Raw genomic sequence first — 16518 nt, 5'->3', positions numbered from 1 at the left:
GATCAGACAAAAATCATAAGAAACTGGTAATATGCATAATTTCTACAGTTCTGAAACAAAATAAATTTCTTAAAATCAAACTTCTTCGTCAAATTCTTTTTTTAAAATATTTATTTTTTAGTTGTAGTTGGACACAATGCCTTTATTTCTTTTTATGTGGTGCTGAGGATTGAACCCAGGGCCTCACACTTGCTAGGTGAGCACTCTACCGCTTAGCCACAACCCCAGCCCCCCAAATTCTTAATTACACTTCAATTATGTTTTCATGATTGCTTATTTGTTATTTAGTCACATAGTACTCAGAATCACACCCCCACAATTAAAAATTTTTTTTAAAAAAAACCTCAAGACACACCTAAAAGCAAATAAAATAATTATTATAAGGAAAGATGTGGGCAACCCCTATTGGGTCCCCTTTGGCACTGTAGGAGCTCTGTCTCTCTTCTCACTTGAATAAAATCCTACTCCTTTTTTTTTTTTTTTTTTTTTTTTAATCTCACTAAGTTGCTTGAAGCCTTGTTAAATGGCTGAGACTGGCCTCAAATTTGCAGTCTTCCTGCAGCACCAGGATAACAGGCATGCACTATTGCACCCAGAACTAAATTCTACTCTTTTAATGCTCACCAAAAAAAAAAAGGAAAGATGTAACAAAAATACTATGGAGCTGTGGAGTAAGTGAACAGAAATAAACATACAATGGGAATCAGTCAACTGAAGCTGTTTATTGCTAAAGTTCCATATATTTTAATACTTCCTTTAGGATATCAACCAAATTTTAAGATGTCAGCTAAACATCTGCTTATTAAGCCACATAAAATATTGGTATAGAAAAGAGTAGTAGCCATTGAAGAAAAGGTTGAGAACTTGCTCAATAATTTAGAGCAAAATTATTTTGTTTTTCAACAGAATTCCTTTTCTTTATTCTCAAGTTAATATTATTTTCAATTCCCAGCACCACACAATAAATTCTGAAATGATCATTTATTAGTTCCTTCCTTGACTCCCTCCACCTCATTCTATAAAAGCCTACTCTTTTTTTTTCAATTTTATTTTGTTATCGTAAGAACATTAAGTCCACTCTCCTAACAAATTTTTAAGTGTACAATACAGTATTGTTAACTGTGGGCATAATGATGTTCAGCAGATCTCTAGTGTTTATTCATCTTGCAACACTAATAATTTTAATACAGTCTGTCTTTGATGCAGAGGGACTTCATATACTCAGACACAAGTAGAAATAATGATCTGACATTTTCAGAGAGCGGATAAAAATTCAATAATGCAAAGTAGCTTAACCTTTCTTTCTTTTTCTTTTTTGGAGACAGGGATACAAGGATCTCAGTTTGGCCCAGGCTGACTTCCAATTTCTGGGCTCCCACCTCAGCCTCCTAAGTAATTGGGACTACAGTTGCATGCCACTCCTCACAACTCATCTCAATCAGACCAAGAGGGGGCTGTCTTCTAAATAACCAGGCTTCAGACTGAACCCATATGAGTTAGCTACTTGATGGTTTGTTTGCTGATCTCTTCCCCCACTGACCCTTTTTTGGTTATTAATTCTAAACACCGATGTCTTTACTGGAACAGTGTCACCTACCAATTAATTGTGTGAATTTTCTTAAAGAATCAAAAAAATTTTTAAAAAGTATGAACTAAATAATTAGCCAAACGGCTGTAAGAAAATTATCACTGAACTCAACATAAGTGATTTTTTAATTGCCTCTTGTTTTGGAGTACATACGTGGCTTCTTTTAACCTACAACTAATATGATGTATAGTCAAAGTAGGAATTCTCAATGGTATTTCCTAATATTTAAGGGTAATCTTGTTCCAGATAAATCATTTTTTAATCAACACTAACAACAAACATAAATTATAATGATTATGTTAAAACTTAAGGATTTATGTTAAATTTCTGGCCTGAAATTTTAAATAGCATTTCAGAGCCTTCATTTAATAAACTTGGAATATAAAACATAACAGCACAGCGTGAAAAGGGAAATCTACAACTAGAGAAGACATAAATTAGGTCAAATGCACTGCAGGATAGGATTACTCTTAGATTTGTTTGGTTTCATTCAAATTCGGGTATTGTGGGGCTAGGGATGTAGCTTGGTGGTGGAGTATTTGTCTGGCAAGTGCAAGGCCTGGGGTTCCATCACCAGCACCTCAAATAAAAAAGGTTCAAGTATTATGACAATAACCAAAAAGAAACTTTAATTATTATCAACGTATTTTAAAAGGAGGACAGGATCATTTATTGAAAAGAAATAGTAGATTTAGCATTATAAAATTCTGAGATACAGTTAAAGTTCAGTCATTAATAGAACTGGCTAGGGAGGTAATATAAAATAAAATTTAAAATAAAATGTGCTCTTTATGGCCAGATTATTTTTTTAATGTTTATTCATCTTTTATTTTATTTATTCATTTATATGCAGTGCTGAGGATCAAACCCAGGGCCTCACACATGCTAGGCAAGTTCTCTACCACTCAGCCACAACTCCAACCCTATGACCAGATTATTGTAAACATTTTATTTATTTATTTATTTATTTATTTATTTATTTATTTATTTATTTATTTTAGAAAAAGGAAAAATAAATTTTATTGCTTTGCTAGCAAAAGAGAGACACAGGGAACTCCTACCCCAGAGGTAGTGGTTCTCCGGTCAGGAGGAATAGAGGGTTTTTAAAGAGGTGATTCAAAAGCTACATTCCAGGTATACCCAGTCAGATTGTAACAATCATTTCTTAGATCTTCTGGCACTCTCCCTAAAGTGTGAATTATTTTGGTCCAGTTGTAGGTATGTGCTCAAGGACAGATAATCTTGGCCCTACAGTAGAGAAGAAGGGTAATCCTGTTTCCCCGAGGTTAGAGAGGAGTAGAGGTAGAAGAGGAAAACAAGACAAAAGAAACAAACAAAAAAAATGTCCATTTTAAAATAAGCCTGAGCTGCAGAGCAGCAAGGGCTGTATTCAAAGGATGAGGTAGACCACTGTTATATTTCCCCACTGTCAATTTCTATCTTCCTTTTCTGTGGATACATGGGCAACAAAATCTCTAGGCTGCTTCCTGTTGAGAGGGCGAAGTTGGGGGGAAGTGACCCGAAGTTGGGGGGGAGTGATTGTTCTCTATCAGGTGGGGCATGGACAGATAAGGGTATTTAGCATCAGGGCAGTCTCTAGAAGTCCATGGTGGAAGTTGGCAGGTGACTGGACAAGGCATACATAGGGCAGGGATCATGCTAGGACAACAATAAACGACAGAAAAGTATTATTTTTTAAAAAAATTAGCACAAAAGCAATTAGTATCCCAGCCAGTCTCTGAAAACCATGAAGTCAGTAACTCAAGTAAAGCTTAAGATGGGATCCAACATGCCACTAATTTGTGAGTGGAGGCCATTTAAGGCTTTAGAAACATTAGCAGAGTTGTTAGAAACGTGCACAACATTTTAGTTTTTTTAATGGCACAGGTGTCCCCTTGAGCTGTAGTTAAAATATCTTTCTCATTAGCATTAACTCTATATTTAGTAGATGAATCCCATTAACTGCCATTTAGGGTTCTCTTAGTAAAGCTAGTTAGGGCTTTTGTGTGACACATTGCATCTTTTAGGTCAATATAAGGGATAAATATCAGGGCTAGATAATCATACCAGTGAAAAACATATCAAGAGATTATTGTAAACATTATAAGGCCTTCAAAAATTAGATATTATTACAATATTAAAGTTACTGCATATTAATATATAATCTAAAAAGTTCTTATATTCATGTGCTAACATCTAAAATGGATGATGAAAAAGAGAACCAGATCAGACAAAGATCACTTTTGCATACAGCTTGAAAATCACTATTGCATACAGAAGTTATTTAGGGACAACATAAAATTTGTAATTAAATTAAATTAATAGCTCCTCCTAGCTCTAAATCTGATTTAATTTTCAAGGAATTGGCTAATCATTAACAGTAAAACTGAGTACATACTATGTGCAAGGCACAATGCTACATGCTATTTTGTATTAGTTAACAAAACTATCACAAAAACAAAACATATGAAACATAGCTACTCAGTCAATGTTGGTACCTAAGCTAAAAAGAATAATTTAAAGCACATGGATAGATGAAAAACTAACATGATAATAGTAGAAATGAAAAATATAGAAATATTATATATGGCGATGTTAAAATCAGAACACTATGAGAAAATTAGATACTAGTGCGGGTTCTTAAAATATCAAGGGGCTGGAGATGTAGCTCAGTGCTAGAGTATTTGCCTATAGTCTGTGCAAGGCCCTAGTTCTAATCCTCAGCACCACCATCAAATCAATAAATGAGCAAATGAGCAATATTTTCTTCTCATAATGATAAATTCAATTTCTGCACCTGCTACGTAGAGGAGACAAAAACTCAACTAATTTTTAAGTTTTACAGAGCAGGTGGAGCAAGCCTCATCAAATCTCTTAAACCACTTGGGTAGCCAGGCTTGGTGGTGCACACCTGTAATCCCAGCAACTCAAGAGGCTAAGGCAGGAGTATCACAAGTGAAGGTCAGCCTAGACAACTTTGTAAGATCTTGTCTCAAAATCAAAATTTAAAAAGGGCTGGGAATATGGCTCAGTGGTAAAGTGTCCCTGGGTTCAACGCTCAGTTAAAAAAAAAAAAAAAAAAAAGAAAGTTATGGGGCAAGAAAAATATAAACTGGGAATGAGGATTCATTAGATATAGATAAGGTAAAGATCAATGATATTTTCTAGTATGATATTTTAAATCTATAACATGCAGTAGCTATACAAAAATGATACTTAACTTGGTTTAATGGCTATTTATCTTATTGGCCATTATTCAGATTTCCCCTAAAAACCACATATTTGTCATTTGATAACTTTTAATGGTATTTTTCAAAGCATATTTAAACAAATACCAGTATATTTAAATGTGAAACTTCGAAACCAGAGTTATATTATCCATAAATATTTATTGTCTTGAACAAGTTGCATAAAATACTTATTATTATACAGGCTAAATGTATCAAAATTATCTTAATTTACTCAAAACAAAACAAAAAACTCAGATCTTTATTATTTCAAAATTATAAATGCAAGCTGGTCATGGTGGTGCATGCCTGTAATACCAGTGACTTCGGAGGCTGAGTCAGGAGGATTGCAAGTATGAGGCCAACCTCAGCAACTTAGAGAGACCCTAAGCAACTTAGTGAGATTCTGTCTCAAAATAAAAAAAAAAAAAATTAAGCCAGGTTTGGTGTCATAGCCTGTAATTCCAGCAGCTCCATAGGCTGAGGCAGGAAGATCTTGAATTCAAAGCCAGCCTCAGAAACTTAGCAAGGCCCTAAGCAACTCAGTGAGACCCTGACTCTTAAATAAAATACAAAATAGGGTTGGGGGTGTGGCTCCGTGGTCAAGCACCCCCTGAGTTCAATCCCCAGTACCAAAACAAAATAAAAATAAAAAGGGTGGGGTTATGGCTCAGTGGTTAAGCACCCCTGGGTTCAATCCCCAGTACCAAACAATTTAAATAAACAAACAAACAAACAAACAAATGTAATACTCTGAATAAATGAAAATGGTAAAAATAGCTGACCCTTACCAGCACATGAAACTTTTCCTGTATTAAAAATAAACTTGGTTTGATTTTATACTCATTCATACAATGTCCTCCTCACTGCCAACAACATGCATTTAGAGAAGGCCTACGTAGAAGGGAAAATAGTTGCTGAGCAAGAAGCAGACAAAAGTGAATTTGTGGCACTCAAATCATCACAGTGATTTCCTCAACCACTATATGATTTGGTTCAATTCTAAGGAGTTTATACATATCCCCCCCCCAAAAAAAGTGGCTTTTTTTTAATAATCATTTAAGAAAAAATGTTTACAATGTAAAAGTTAATGTGAGCTAAAATAAGTATAAAAAATAAATCAGTCATGATTCAGCACACAAAAATAAAAAATATATAAGCAATTATTAAACACAGTGACCACATGAGTATATTCTGTTAGTTGTACTATAATTTTACATTTTTCTCCTTAAGTATTTCCTATTGTCTTTTAATAGTTAGTCTCAAGATCTTGGAATAGATCTTACAAGGGTGTTATTGTTTACTTGAAACTTAATTTACTGTATTTTTTAATCTTTAAATGATCTGATTTAAAGATTATAAAATTTGACTATTTAAATTTCATTACTGTAAGGAATACCTGTTCTTCTGCTCTTGCTTCAATAACTGAGCAGCTATTTTCCTCAAATCAGTTACTTCCTTCAAATCATCATCTTCTTCTTCTTCTCCAAGTAATTGTTCCTTCTCAACTCTAAAAGATAACACAAACATGGTTATCCACAAAGTAAAGCAGTCTGTATCTTAGGTCAACTTCTAAAAATTGATAACATTTTTATTTTTAATACCATGTTAAAGCTAAAATCTTTATATTCTTTATTTTTAAAATACTAAAATAAGAAATAAAAGAATATATAATATCTAAGGAAAACAAATCTATGTTCTGTACTCATTATGAAATGTGGCATACTAGCTGTATTAATATAATTAATGACCAACAAATAATGAAATCTACAACCATTTTTAAATTTCTGAAATGTGTAATGGCCACAGAAATTTAACAATGCATATTGCTCAGTTTTGAGTGTAGTAACTGCAAAGCTCTACATGGTCTGCCTTTATAAATAAATATAAACTGTCATGAAAATTTCTCATTTTATTAAACCAGACTGCTTCTCTCAGTTTATTTTGGTTTTAAAAAATCTCCATGTAAAATGTTTAAAGGAAATGCAAAACAAGTTCAAATAAGATTTGCAAATTTACCAGAAAAATGCTAATTAAGATATATCATTTTTATCATTTAAAGAAAACAAAAAAATTTTAAATAAAGTTTTCTCTAAACTCTAGTTACTTTTATCTTAAAAGCATTTAATTTGGGGCTGGGGTTGTGGCTCAGCAGTAGAGTGCTTCCCTAGCATGGGCAAGGCCCTGGGTTCGATCCTCAGCACCACATAAAAGTAAACTAATTAATTAAAGATATTTTTTAAAAAGCATTTAATTTACTAAATCCTATCAGACCATGAGTTTTCTTAATCTTTACCACATCTTACATGATATGACACTGGTGACTCTCAAATTTAGGCAACTGTCCTTATTAGATAATGTAAGAAAGTAAAAGAAGAATGAAATCTTAAGGAAAAAAAAAGAAAGCAATGTACCTCCTTACAGGGCATTTGAGGGGATTAATAGCTGCTTAAAAAATTACCAGTGAGGGGCTCGGAATGTAGCAATGGTAGAGTATGTGCTTAGTATGAGTGAGGCCCTGGTTCCATCCTAAGCACTATGCCCATACCCCCAAAAGAAATTACTAATGAGGTCACTCAAAGGAAAACACAATGTAGAGAAAAAAGTATGGGGATCAGAGAAAGCTCAGTTCATGCCCTAACTACTAGTGGACATAAGAACTTTTAGGCACAAAACAAGACGCCTCTGAACTTCACCTTCCTCATCTGTAAAAATGGGATCAATATCTACCCTGCAGGATTTTACTGAAGAGTAAGTGGAAAATGTGTGAAAGCATATATAGTACTCATTCTGGTACATGGTAGGCATTCAACAAACATTCCTTCCTTTCTTCTTTCTTAATGTATTTGTTACCATGTGAGTAACCTGAAATAATGACTGAAAAAATGTGGTAGGTCATATTTCATAATTTCATAAAATGAAAGATAAAGATACAAACCACAATTTTTTTTAAAGAGAGAGAGAGAGAGAGAGAGAGAGAGAGAGAGAGAGAGAGAGAGAATTTCTTAATATTTATTTTTTAGTTTTCAGTGGATACAACATCTTTATTTTATTTTTATGTGGTGCTGAAGATCGAACCCAGTGCCCCGCGCATGTCAGGCGAGTGTGCTACCACTTGAGCCACATCCCCAGCCCCCACAATTATTTTAATAAAATATGAACATAAGTATCCTTAAAATTGCTATAACCAGTGTGACAAAATAGAAAGTAGATTAGATCAAAAGACATCACACTGGAGTTCCAAACTCAGTTTCCTTATTGGCAAAATAATGCCAATACCATCTATCTTTAAAAGGTGGAGAAAGAATTCAAATGAAGCAATGTATGTGAAGGTACAATTCTCATTAATAAAACAGAAAACACTATTATTACCCTTCAGGGGAGAAATGTAGTGTATATCTTACTTTCACCCTAAAGTTTTAGTATAATTTTAAGGAATCCAGATAGATGATATATTTGCAAATTAACAATCTAAACATAACAGATAAATGGGCCAAAAATTATTTTGAATGCTCTTTCAAGTAGGAATATGTAATGAATAGTTCAAGTACTTATAAATAACATATCATTTTGAGAATTTGTGTCCTTACCTTTTTTCATTTCCCAATTCTTCATTTTTCTGAGATTTTTCAAAGCATTTTTCTTTTCCCTTATATGAAAGAAAATTATCACTTTAAATTGTATGGTCCACTTTTGTAAGATGAAGGAGAACATGTAATCTATTCACAGTCTTATTTACCTTAAGCAAAGAGACAAATGATCCAATATGTGTATCTCCTTGTTCAGGAACTGCTACATCTTCTGTGTTGGGGTCAATAAAATCATACACCTCCTGGTCTAAGTATAGATTGATATTTATTTTAAAATATATACTAAATGCTCTAACACTATAGTGCTTAAAATAAAGTTTATTTTCTTAGTATAAGAGTTAGCTAAAGACATGATAAATTTTCAAAGTCCATTTTTAATAAAAGGCTCACTTTTAATAAGAGATATACACATGACATAAAATAGCAGACACCACATGAATTACCTTTCTGAGAATCAGGCTTGCTTCCTATTGTGTGATTCTCATTTCTTGATGTCTGCTCTCTATTTGATTCTGAAACTTGAGAGTGAAGGCTGATTGTATCATCATCTGATGGCTGAAAAGAAATGAGCACAAAATATAAAATGAGGCATTTGAGGGACTGAGGCTGTAGCTCAGTGGTAGAGTGCTTGCCTAGCATGTGTGAGGCACTGGCTTGATCCTCAGCACCACATACAAACAATTAATAAACAAAGATATTGTGTGTCCATCTACAACTAAATATATATACACACATATATATGTGTGTGTGTGTGTATTTATATATAGGCAGCCAGGCATGGTGATGCATGCTTGTAATCCTAGTGGCTTAGAAGGCTGAGACAGGAGCATCATGAGTTCAAAGCCAGCCTCAGCAATTTAGTGAGGTGCTAAGCAACTCAGTGAGACCCTGTCTCTAAATAAAATACAGAATAGGGCTGGGGATGTGGCTCAGTGGTCAAGTGCTCCCGAGTTCAATTCCCAGTACCCAAAACAAAAAGAAAAAAAGAGGCATTTGAAACACACGACAAAGGTTATATTGCTTTAATCAAGCATGCAAATTATAAAATAACCACTTTACTTCTCCAGTTTTCAGATAAAAAATAAGCTAAAGTTGACGTCTGCTTTAATAATCAGTATGTACGTTTTTTCATTTGAAGGTATAAAATAAAATAATGATCATCTTTTCAAACAAAGTCAAATGTGTGCAAATATCTCCATCTCAGAGTTCTAATAAAACTGTAAAACAAAACAGATCAGCGATGGAAAAGACTCACTTCTGTTGTAGATAACCGTTTCTCTCCATTATCACTTCCAATTCCAGAGTCAGGGCCATGATTTTTATTTGGATAAAAATCTTCCATACTATGAAAATAGAAATACTAAAGACAGTTAGGATTTTGTTCTCAAATAGATAATTTACACTTGATCTAAAACTTCCTTAGATAATACAAAATATATAATGATTGCTTATCTTGTGGTAGGAACTGGGCTAAGTATATAATACCTTTAATATTTCTTGTGGGGGGGCTGGGGTTGTGGCTAAGCGGCAGAGCACTCGCCTAGCACGTGCGAGACCCTGGGTTCGATCCTCAGCACCACATAAAAATAAATAAATAAAATAAAGATATTGTATCCAACTAAAAAATAAATATTAAAAAATATATTTCTTGTGAAAACTCGAGCAGATTATGGGGTTTTCTAATCTTATAAGTGAGGAAACTAAGGCTGGGGTAAAAATGGGGTAATTTACCCAAGGACACACAACTTGCAAACCATGTGTAAATCTGATCCCCAGATTACTTAGCACTAAAGTCTCTGATCTCAACTGGTACGCTTAAACTCCTCCTTTAATTTCAGTTTCATGCTTACAAAAACAAAAGTTTGTTTTTGTCTTTTCAGAAGTATATCAATAAACTTAGGGAAGCATCTACAAAGTATCAGGCACTGTGCTTAAAGTTTGAGATAAAATGAGATGAACAAAAAGTTTGCCTTCAAAGGGCTCTCAGCCCAGAAGGGAAATGAGTCTGTTTATATGTTAATGAAGCCTATGACGGAGGTAAATTAAAGTGCCAGGAGAAAAAAGAGAGATCAACTAATTCTCCTTGGTAAGGTTAGGAAAGGCTTTACCCAAGAAAGAGGCATTGACTTAGAAGACAGGGCGTAATTGCTAGCTAGCATTTGCTGAATGTCTACACTGTGTTAGGAACTGGGCGAGCTATACCTCATATTTCATACATAGTCCATATTTTTAAAGTTGCTTCTTTGTACAAATGAGAATAATAAAGCTTATAAAATTTAACTTCTAAAGGGGAAAACTCTAACATTTACTGATAATCATTTGTGGAACTGGTTGCAAAGTACACATTTAATTCACATAACCACCTTATGAAGTGGGTATGGTTAACATTTTAGATAAGGAAACAGGCTCAGAGATTTTAAATAAACTATACAAAGCCAGAGAAGATTTAAGATGTTAAACCATTATTAGAGCTGACTCTACAATATTAAATCCACGTACAAACATATACATGCATTTGTAATAGATGACAATGACAATATTTGAGAAAATATTATAAATAATGCATTGTGCTAAATACTCCATATACATTATTTAATTTAATCCCAATAGCATTTGTGTGATTATTTTATTTTTACATATTAAAAAACTAAGGACCAGAGACATTAAGACATACAGTTGTTAAGAGTCAAAAAAGACCTTTAAAGCTATCTTTATGTCTGATCCCAAAAGCTAATACTGCATATGTAACTATTGTAATGCCTATTCATGTAGAGCAAAGAGTTTACAAAATAGATAAGGCATGGGAAGGCATTTTAAGTAGTGAGAACCATATAGCCAGGAACCTGTATATGAAGGCACATATAATAATTTTCCAAATAGTTCAATACAGGCTGTTAGTGGGAGATTAACACACCTGACTGCTGGAAGCCATCCATGAACTGTGCATGAAACAAATCAACATGGAAGCCAGGTGGTAGGAAAGTCTGGTATCTGGGAACTCCCAGCGGCACTCCTGCTGGTTTGAGATCACCCAGTACTTGTGATATCCTACGTAGCTCTGCTAGGATCAGCACTGCACTAGAGTTGGGGTGACCAGCTGGAGTCACACAGCCACACAGCCTCTCAGAGATGGATATAACTTGTCAAGATGCCAATCAACCTGTTTGCAGCAAGACTACTTCCACTAAAACCTTACCCCTGCCTTTGATGTACTCTCCCTTAAATAAAGAACCAGAGCCACTTTCTAGTTGTTCAGTTCTAGCTTCCACCAGGACTGAAGGATCTATCAGGAGCTCTGCTTTCTCTTTAAATCTAATTTCTAGCTCTCTCTCGCTCTCTCTCTCTCTCTCTCTCTCTCTCTCTCTCTCTCTCTCTTTTTAGTTGTTGATAGACCTTTATTTTATTTATTTATATGTGGTACTGAGAATCGAATCCAGTGCCTCACACATGCCAGGCAAGTGCGCTATCACTGAGCCACAGCCCCAGACCCCTGTCTCCTTATTTCTTTACTATCTATTTCAGACTTTCATTTTCTCAGGTGGTTCACAACCTTCTGATCAGGAAACTACCCTGGCGGGGTGCTAGCCGACCCATGAGACCTGACAATCAACTCTATAGATCTGCACTGTCCAATATAGTAAGTGACTCCTAACCACATATGGGTATTTAGCACTTGATGTGTGGCTAGTCCAAATTGAGACACATGATAAATGTATACACCACATTTCAAAGATTTCATATAAAAATAAGCATGTAAAATAAGCATGTAATATACACTAATTTTGTATATTAATTAAAGATTTAAATGGTAGTATTTGATACACTGGGTTAAATAGAATATATTATTAAAATTAATCAGAGCTGGGGGTTGTGGCTCAGTGGTAGAGCACTCACCTACCACATGCGAGGCCCTGGGTTTGATCCTTACCACTACATAAAAATAAATAAATAAAATAAAAGTATCATGTCTATCTACAACTAAAAAAAAAAAAAACTCTAACAAATAAAAATAAAAAGATCTCTTGATCTCTGGGCAGTATTGCAACAATATAAACTGATTTTTGTGCTTCCACTTCTGCTCACTTCCAATCTATTCTTCTAAAAGTCAAATTAGTTGAAACAAATCAGATCAATTCTTTATACTGTTCAATGACTTCCCATTGTATTTTAAATAAAATTCAAACTTCTTGCCACAGACTACAAAGCCCCCACATGACCTGAGCCTGGACTATCTCTCCGTAATCAATTTTTACCACTCTACCTTTCAGTTACTCTACTAATCATTCTGGCTTCCTCTGAATACACTAAGTTCCTTCCCAACCTAAGGGAAGACACAGGTCATTCTTTTCTGAGTTGCTTTCCCCGTTACTCTTCACATGGCTGGATTTCTTCATTAGGATCTTGACTTAAAACTTCATCTTCCCAAAGAGACATTCCCTGACCACACTCTTGAAATATGGCCCTTTCCTTCATAGCACTATGATTTGAAAATTTATACATATGTACAGATGCTCCTTGATTAATGTTGGTATTAAGTTCCAATAAACACATCATAAGTTAAAATTTTTAATTTGAAAATGTACTTAACACACCAAACCTACTGAACATCATAGTTTAGCAACACAGCCCATGATAGTATATTGGTTGTCCACCCTCACAGTGAAGTGTCTGGGAGCTGTCATGCCCTTAATACCTTCTATTAGGCCCTGCCCCCAAACACTGTTGTATTGGAGATTAAGTTTTTAACACATGAACTTTGGGAAACATATTCAAACCAGAGCATATGGCATGCACTTATACAAATGGTCCTTGATTTATTATGGTTCATCTTACCATTGTTCAACTTTATGATAGTGCTTAAGTGATAGAAACCATACTTTACATTTACTCACTGATTCATTCTCTACAAGATTGTAGGCTCCATGAGATGCAAGACCAACATACAATGGCACTCAATAAAACATACCCTGAAATCTACCAGTAGGCATTCAAAAGGTATTTGTAATATAAATGACTAAATCAGTGAATGCCACTACTAAATTCATTTTAAAATAGTGCATATTAATAGAGATTAGAATAGGTATTAACTTTAATTTTCACAGAATTGTTTGGTCTAATATTGTTCATAATATTAGAATAGGTATTAACTTAATTTTTATAGACTTTTTTGGTCTAATATTGTTCATAATATTAAGCAAAATGATCTTTAGGCACTAAAAATTTTTTTTTTTTTTTTTGGCGGTGCTGGGAATTGAACCCAGGGCCTTATGCATGCGAGGCAAGCACTCTACCAACTGAGCTATATCCCCAGCCCCCTAAATCTAATGTTTAGATATTTAACACTACACAAGCAAGAGAAATAGTCAAGAAAAAAGTCCTATTTGGAATTTAAAAACTTGTACTGTTACCAATAGTATTTTGGATACTGCCATTCCAAGCAATCTAAACTTTTTTTGGCGGGGGAACTGGAGGTCAAACACAGGGCTTTGTGAATGCAAGGCAAACACTTTGCCACTGAGCTACATCCCAGCCCGAATTATATTTTCATAAAATCTTTCAGACAAACCTGCATCTTGAAAGGATGGATTATAAACAAATATAATTTACTATTTCAAAATCTCATAAGGAAATCATCAAAATCATAAGGAATGTCAATGACATATCATCTTTGATCAGTCCTAAAGAATATAACTAAGGGCATGAGGATGTAGCCCAGTAGTAGAGCACTTGCCTAGTATGCACAAGACCCTGAGTTCCATCCCCAGCATCATACACACACACACACAAAAGAATATGACAAAAAGAAAAAACATCATGCTCTTCCACCAAACTCGGTTTGAAGTAAAATTCTATTTGCTATTACAAATGTAGAATACAGAAATCACAAAAGTAAATTAACAGTTGTTATAGCTGAGAAATTGGTGATTCTGCAATATAATGTCAAATGGTTTACATTTTCACTGCTAAAATAATAATAATTATCTGAGAAAATCTCAGATTTATTCTAGTATCTTAGAAGTTCATTCTCTGATGGTGATATTTAGCTTCAGAAATACTGATTTTACCACTGGGCCAATCAGCCTAAATATACTCAGTACACTTAAGATTAATAAATATCTTTTTAAAAAAGAGAAAACAAAAAGAGACTATAAAAACATTATATTACCTGTCCGTGAGAGGCTGAGAGGGCATTCTTTTACTCAATGATGGAAGATCCAGGGAATCTGGTTTCTTATCCATTCTACAACACGCTTGGATATTTAAGTACTTAAATATGTGTACTTTACCCTTTAAACATATCTGTTAACAAATGAGATGTATTTATAGCTCAAAATATAAATGGCAATTATCAAGTTATTTATTTTAATAATGTCAAATTATGTTATGATATAATAATCTTAATTGATACTTTGCATATTCAAAGAGTTTGTACATCTAACATTACATGGAAAAATTGAACAATACTGACACCAATTAAATGCTATTGATATCTCTGTTCTTATCAGAAAAAGTTAATCTTTCTATAATTTACTCAAGCTTTCTCGTTAAAAGTAGAATGTACAAATGATATAAAAATTTACAACACATGAAAGTTGCCCTTATTAGAAAAAGAAATAAACTATTCACTGATTTGGTGATAACAGGGCAAAAAATATATATAATTTTTAAGGTAATATCATCAGAACCACAAAGATGTTTGGTATGAACACTGAAAGAAAACCAAAATAAAAATAATGTAAATAAAGAGAAAGTGAATTTGTTGAAAGGTATAATGATAGATTGATTAGAATAAAATTTTAAAAAAACATTGGTCAGTTCAACTGAAAAATTATTTTTTATTAGTTATGAAGGAAAGAAATAACAAGGGGTAAAAAACTATGTGAAAGAAGGTATTTTGTGTAAAACTGATGGAAAATGAGAAGCAAAGAAATTATAAGTAATCTTTACAAAGATTATTTATTTACAGTCATTATGAGTGACATCAAATAAATATTTCCTAAAATTTTTAATAAAAATATCTTGTTTGATGGGTTCACATAACCTTACCTCACATGCAAAAATAATCAACAAAGTGGTACACATACACAATGGAATATTACTCAGCCATAAGGAAGAATAAAATCTCATTTGCCAGTAAATGGATGGAACTGGCGACTATCATGCTAAGGGAAATAAGCCAATCCCAAAAAACCAAAGGCTGAATGTTCTCTCTAATATGAGGATGGTGACTCATAATAGTCAGAGGGGAGAGAGGAGTGGAGGTTCACTGAATTGGACAGGGAGGAATGGGAGGAAGGAAGAGGGATGGGAAAAACAGTAGAATAAATTAAACATAAATCTCCTATGTTCATATATAAATATATGACCATTGTAATTCCACATCATATACAACCACAAGAATGGGAAGTTATATTCCATGTATGTATGATATGCCAAAATACATCGTACTACTAAAAATAACAAATAAAAAAGAAAGAAATCAACAAAGACAACTATATAGCTGGGAGCAGTGGCACATGCCTGTAATCCCAGTGTTTGGGGAGACTTATGCAGGAGAATCACGAGTCCCAAGCCAGCCTCAGCAATTTAGTAAGGCTCTAAGCAACTTAATGAGACCCTATCTCAAAAAAATTCAAAATAAAAAGGGCTAGTGATGTGGTCCAGTGGTTAAGCACCCCTGGGTTCAATACCTGGTAACCAAAAAAATAAAAATAAAAATTATGCCAGGCATGGTGGCACATGCCTATAATCCCAGCAACTCAGGAGGCTGAGGGAGGAGGATCATTGAAAGGTTGAAGCCAGTCTGGGCAATTTAGCAAGACCCTGTCGCCAAATAAAAACAAAAAAGAGTGGGGGTTGTGGCTCACTGATAAAGCATCCAAGTTCAATTTCCAGTATCAAAAAGAAAAAAAAAAGTGGAGCATGGTGGTGCAAGCCTATAATCCCATCTGCTTGGGAGGCTGATGCAGGAGAATCACAAGTTCAAAGCCAGCCTCAGCAAAAAGCAGGGCACTAAGCAACTCAGAGAGGCCCTGTCTCTTAATAAAATACAAAATAGGGCTGGGGATGTGGCTCAGTGGTCCAGTGCCCCTGAGTTCAATCCCTGGTACCC

The 16518-nt window shown here is 34.2% G+C and overlaps 1 protein-coding gene and 1 non-coding gene across 11 annotated transcripts in view; both read right to left on the bottom strand.

Annotated features, from left to right (window-relative positions):
* Lrch2 (leucine rich repeats and calponin homology domain containing 2) overlaps window positions 1-16518 on the bottom strand; it is a 133686-nt gene that overhangs the window by 46835 nt on the left and 70333 nt on the right. For all 10 annotated transcript variants that reach the window (XM_078034341.1, XM_078034343.1, XM_078034344.1 and 7 more), the window contains 6 exons: window positions 14572-14705; window positions 9661-9748; window positions 8849-8960; window positions 8555-8652; window positions 8406-8464; window positions 6215-6325 (listed from right to left, as the gene is read on the bottom strand). In XM_078034341.1, coding sequence (XP_077890467.1) covers window positions 6215-6325; window positions 8406-8464; window positions 8555-8652; window positions 8849-8960; window positions 9661-9748; window positions 14572-14705 — 602 coding nt within the window. The remainder of the gene's footprint in view (window positions 1-6214; window positions 6326-8405; window positions 8465-8554; window positions 8653-8848; window positions 8961-9660; window positions 9749-14571; window positions 14706-16518) is intronic.
* Window positions 13642-13714, bottom strand: Trnaa-cgc (transfer RNA alanine (anticodon CGC)). The gene has a single exon. It is a non-coding gene; the product is annotated as a tRNA-Ala (tRNA).

This window comes from Ictidomys tridecemlineatus, chromosome X, assembly GCF_052094955.1.
Source record: "Ictidomys tridecemlineatus isolate mIctTri1 chromosome X, mIctTri1.hap1, whole genome shotgun sequence".
Taxonomy (NCBI): domain Eukaryota; kingdom Metazoa; phylum Chordata; class Mammalia; order Rodentia; family Sciuridae; genus Ictidomys; species Ictidomys tridecemlineatus.
Note: the sequence above shows the minus strand (reverse complement) of the source record. Positions and strands in the feature narration are given on the sequence as shown.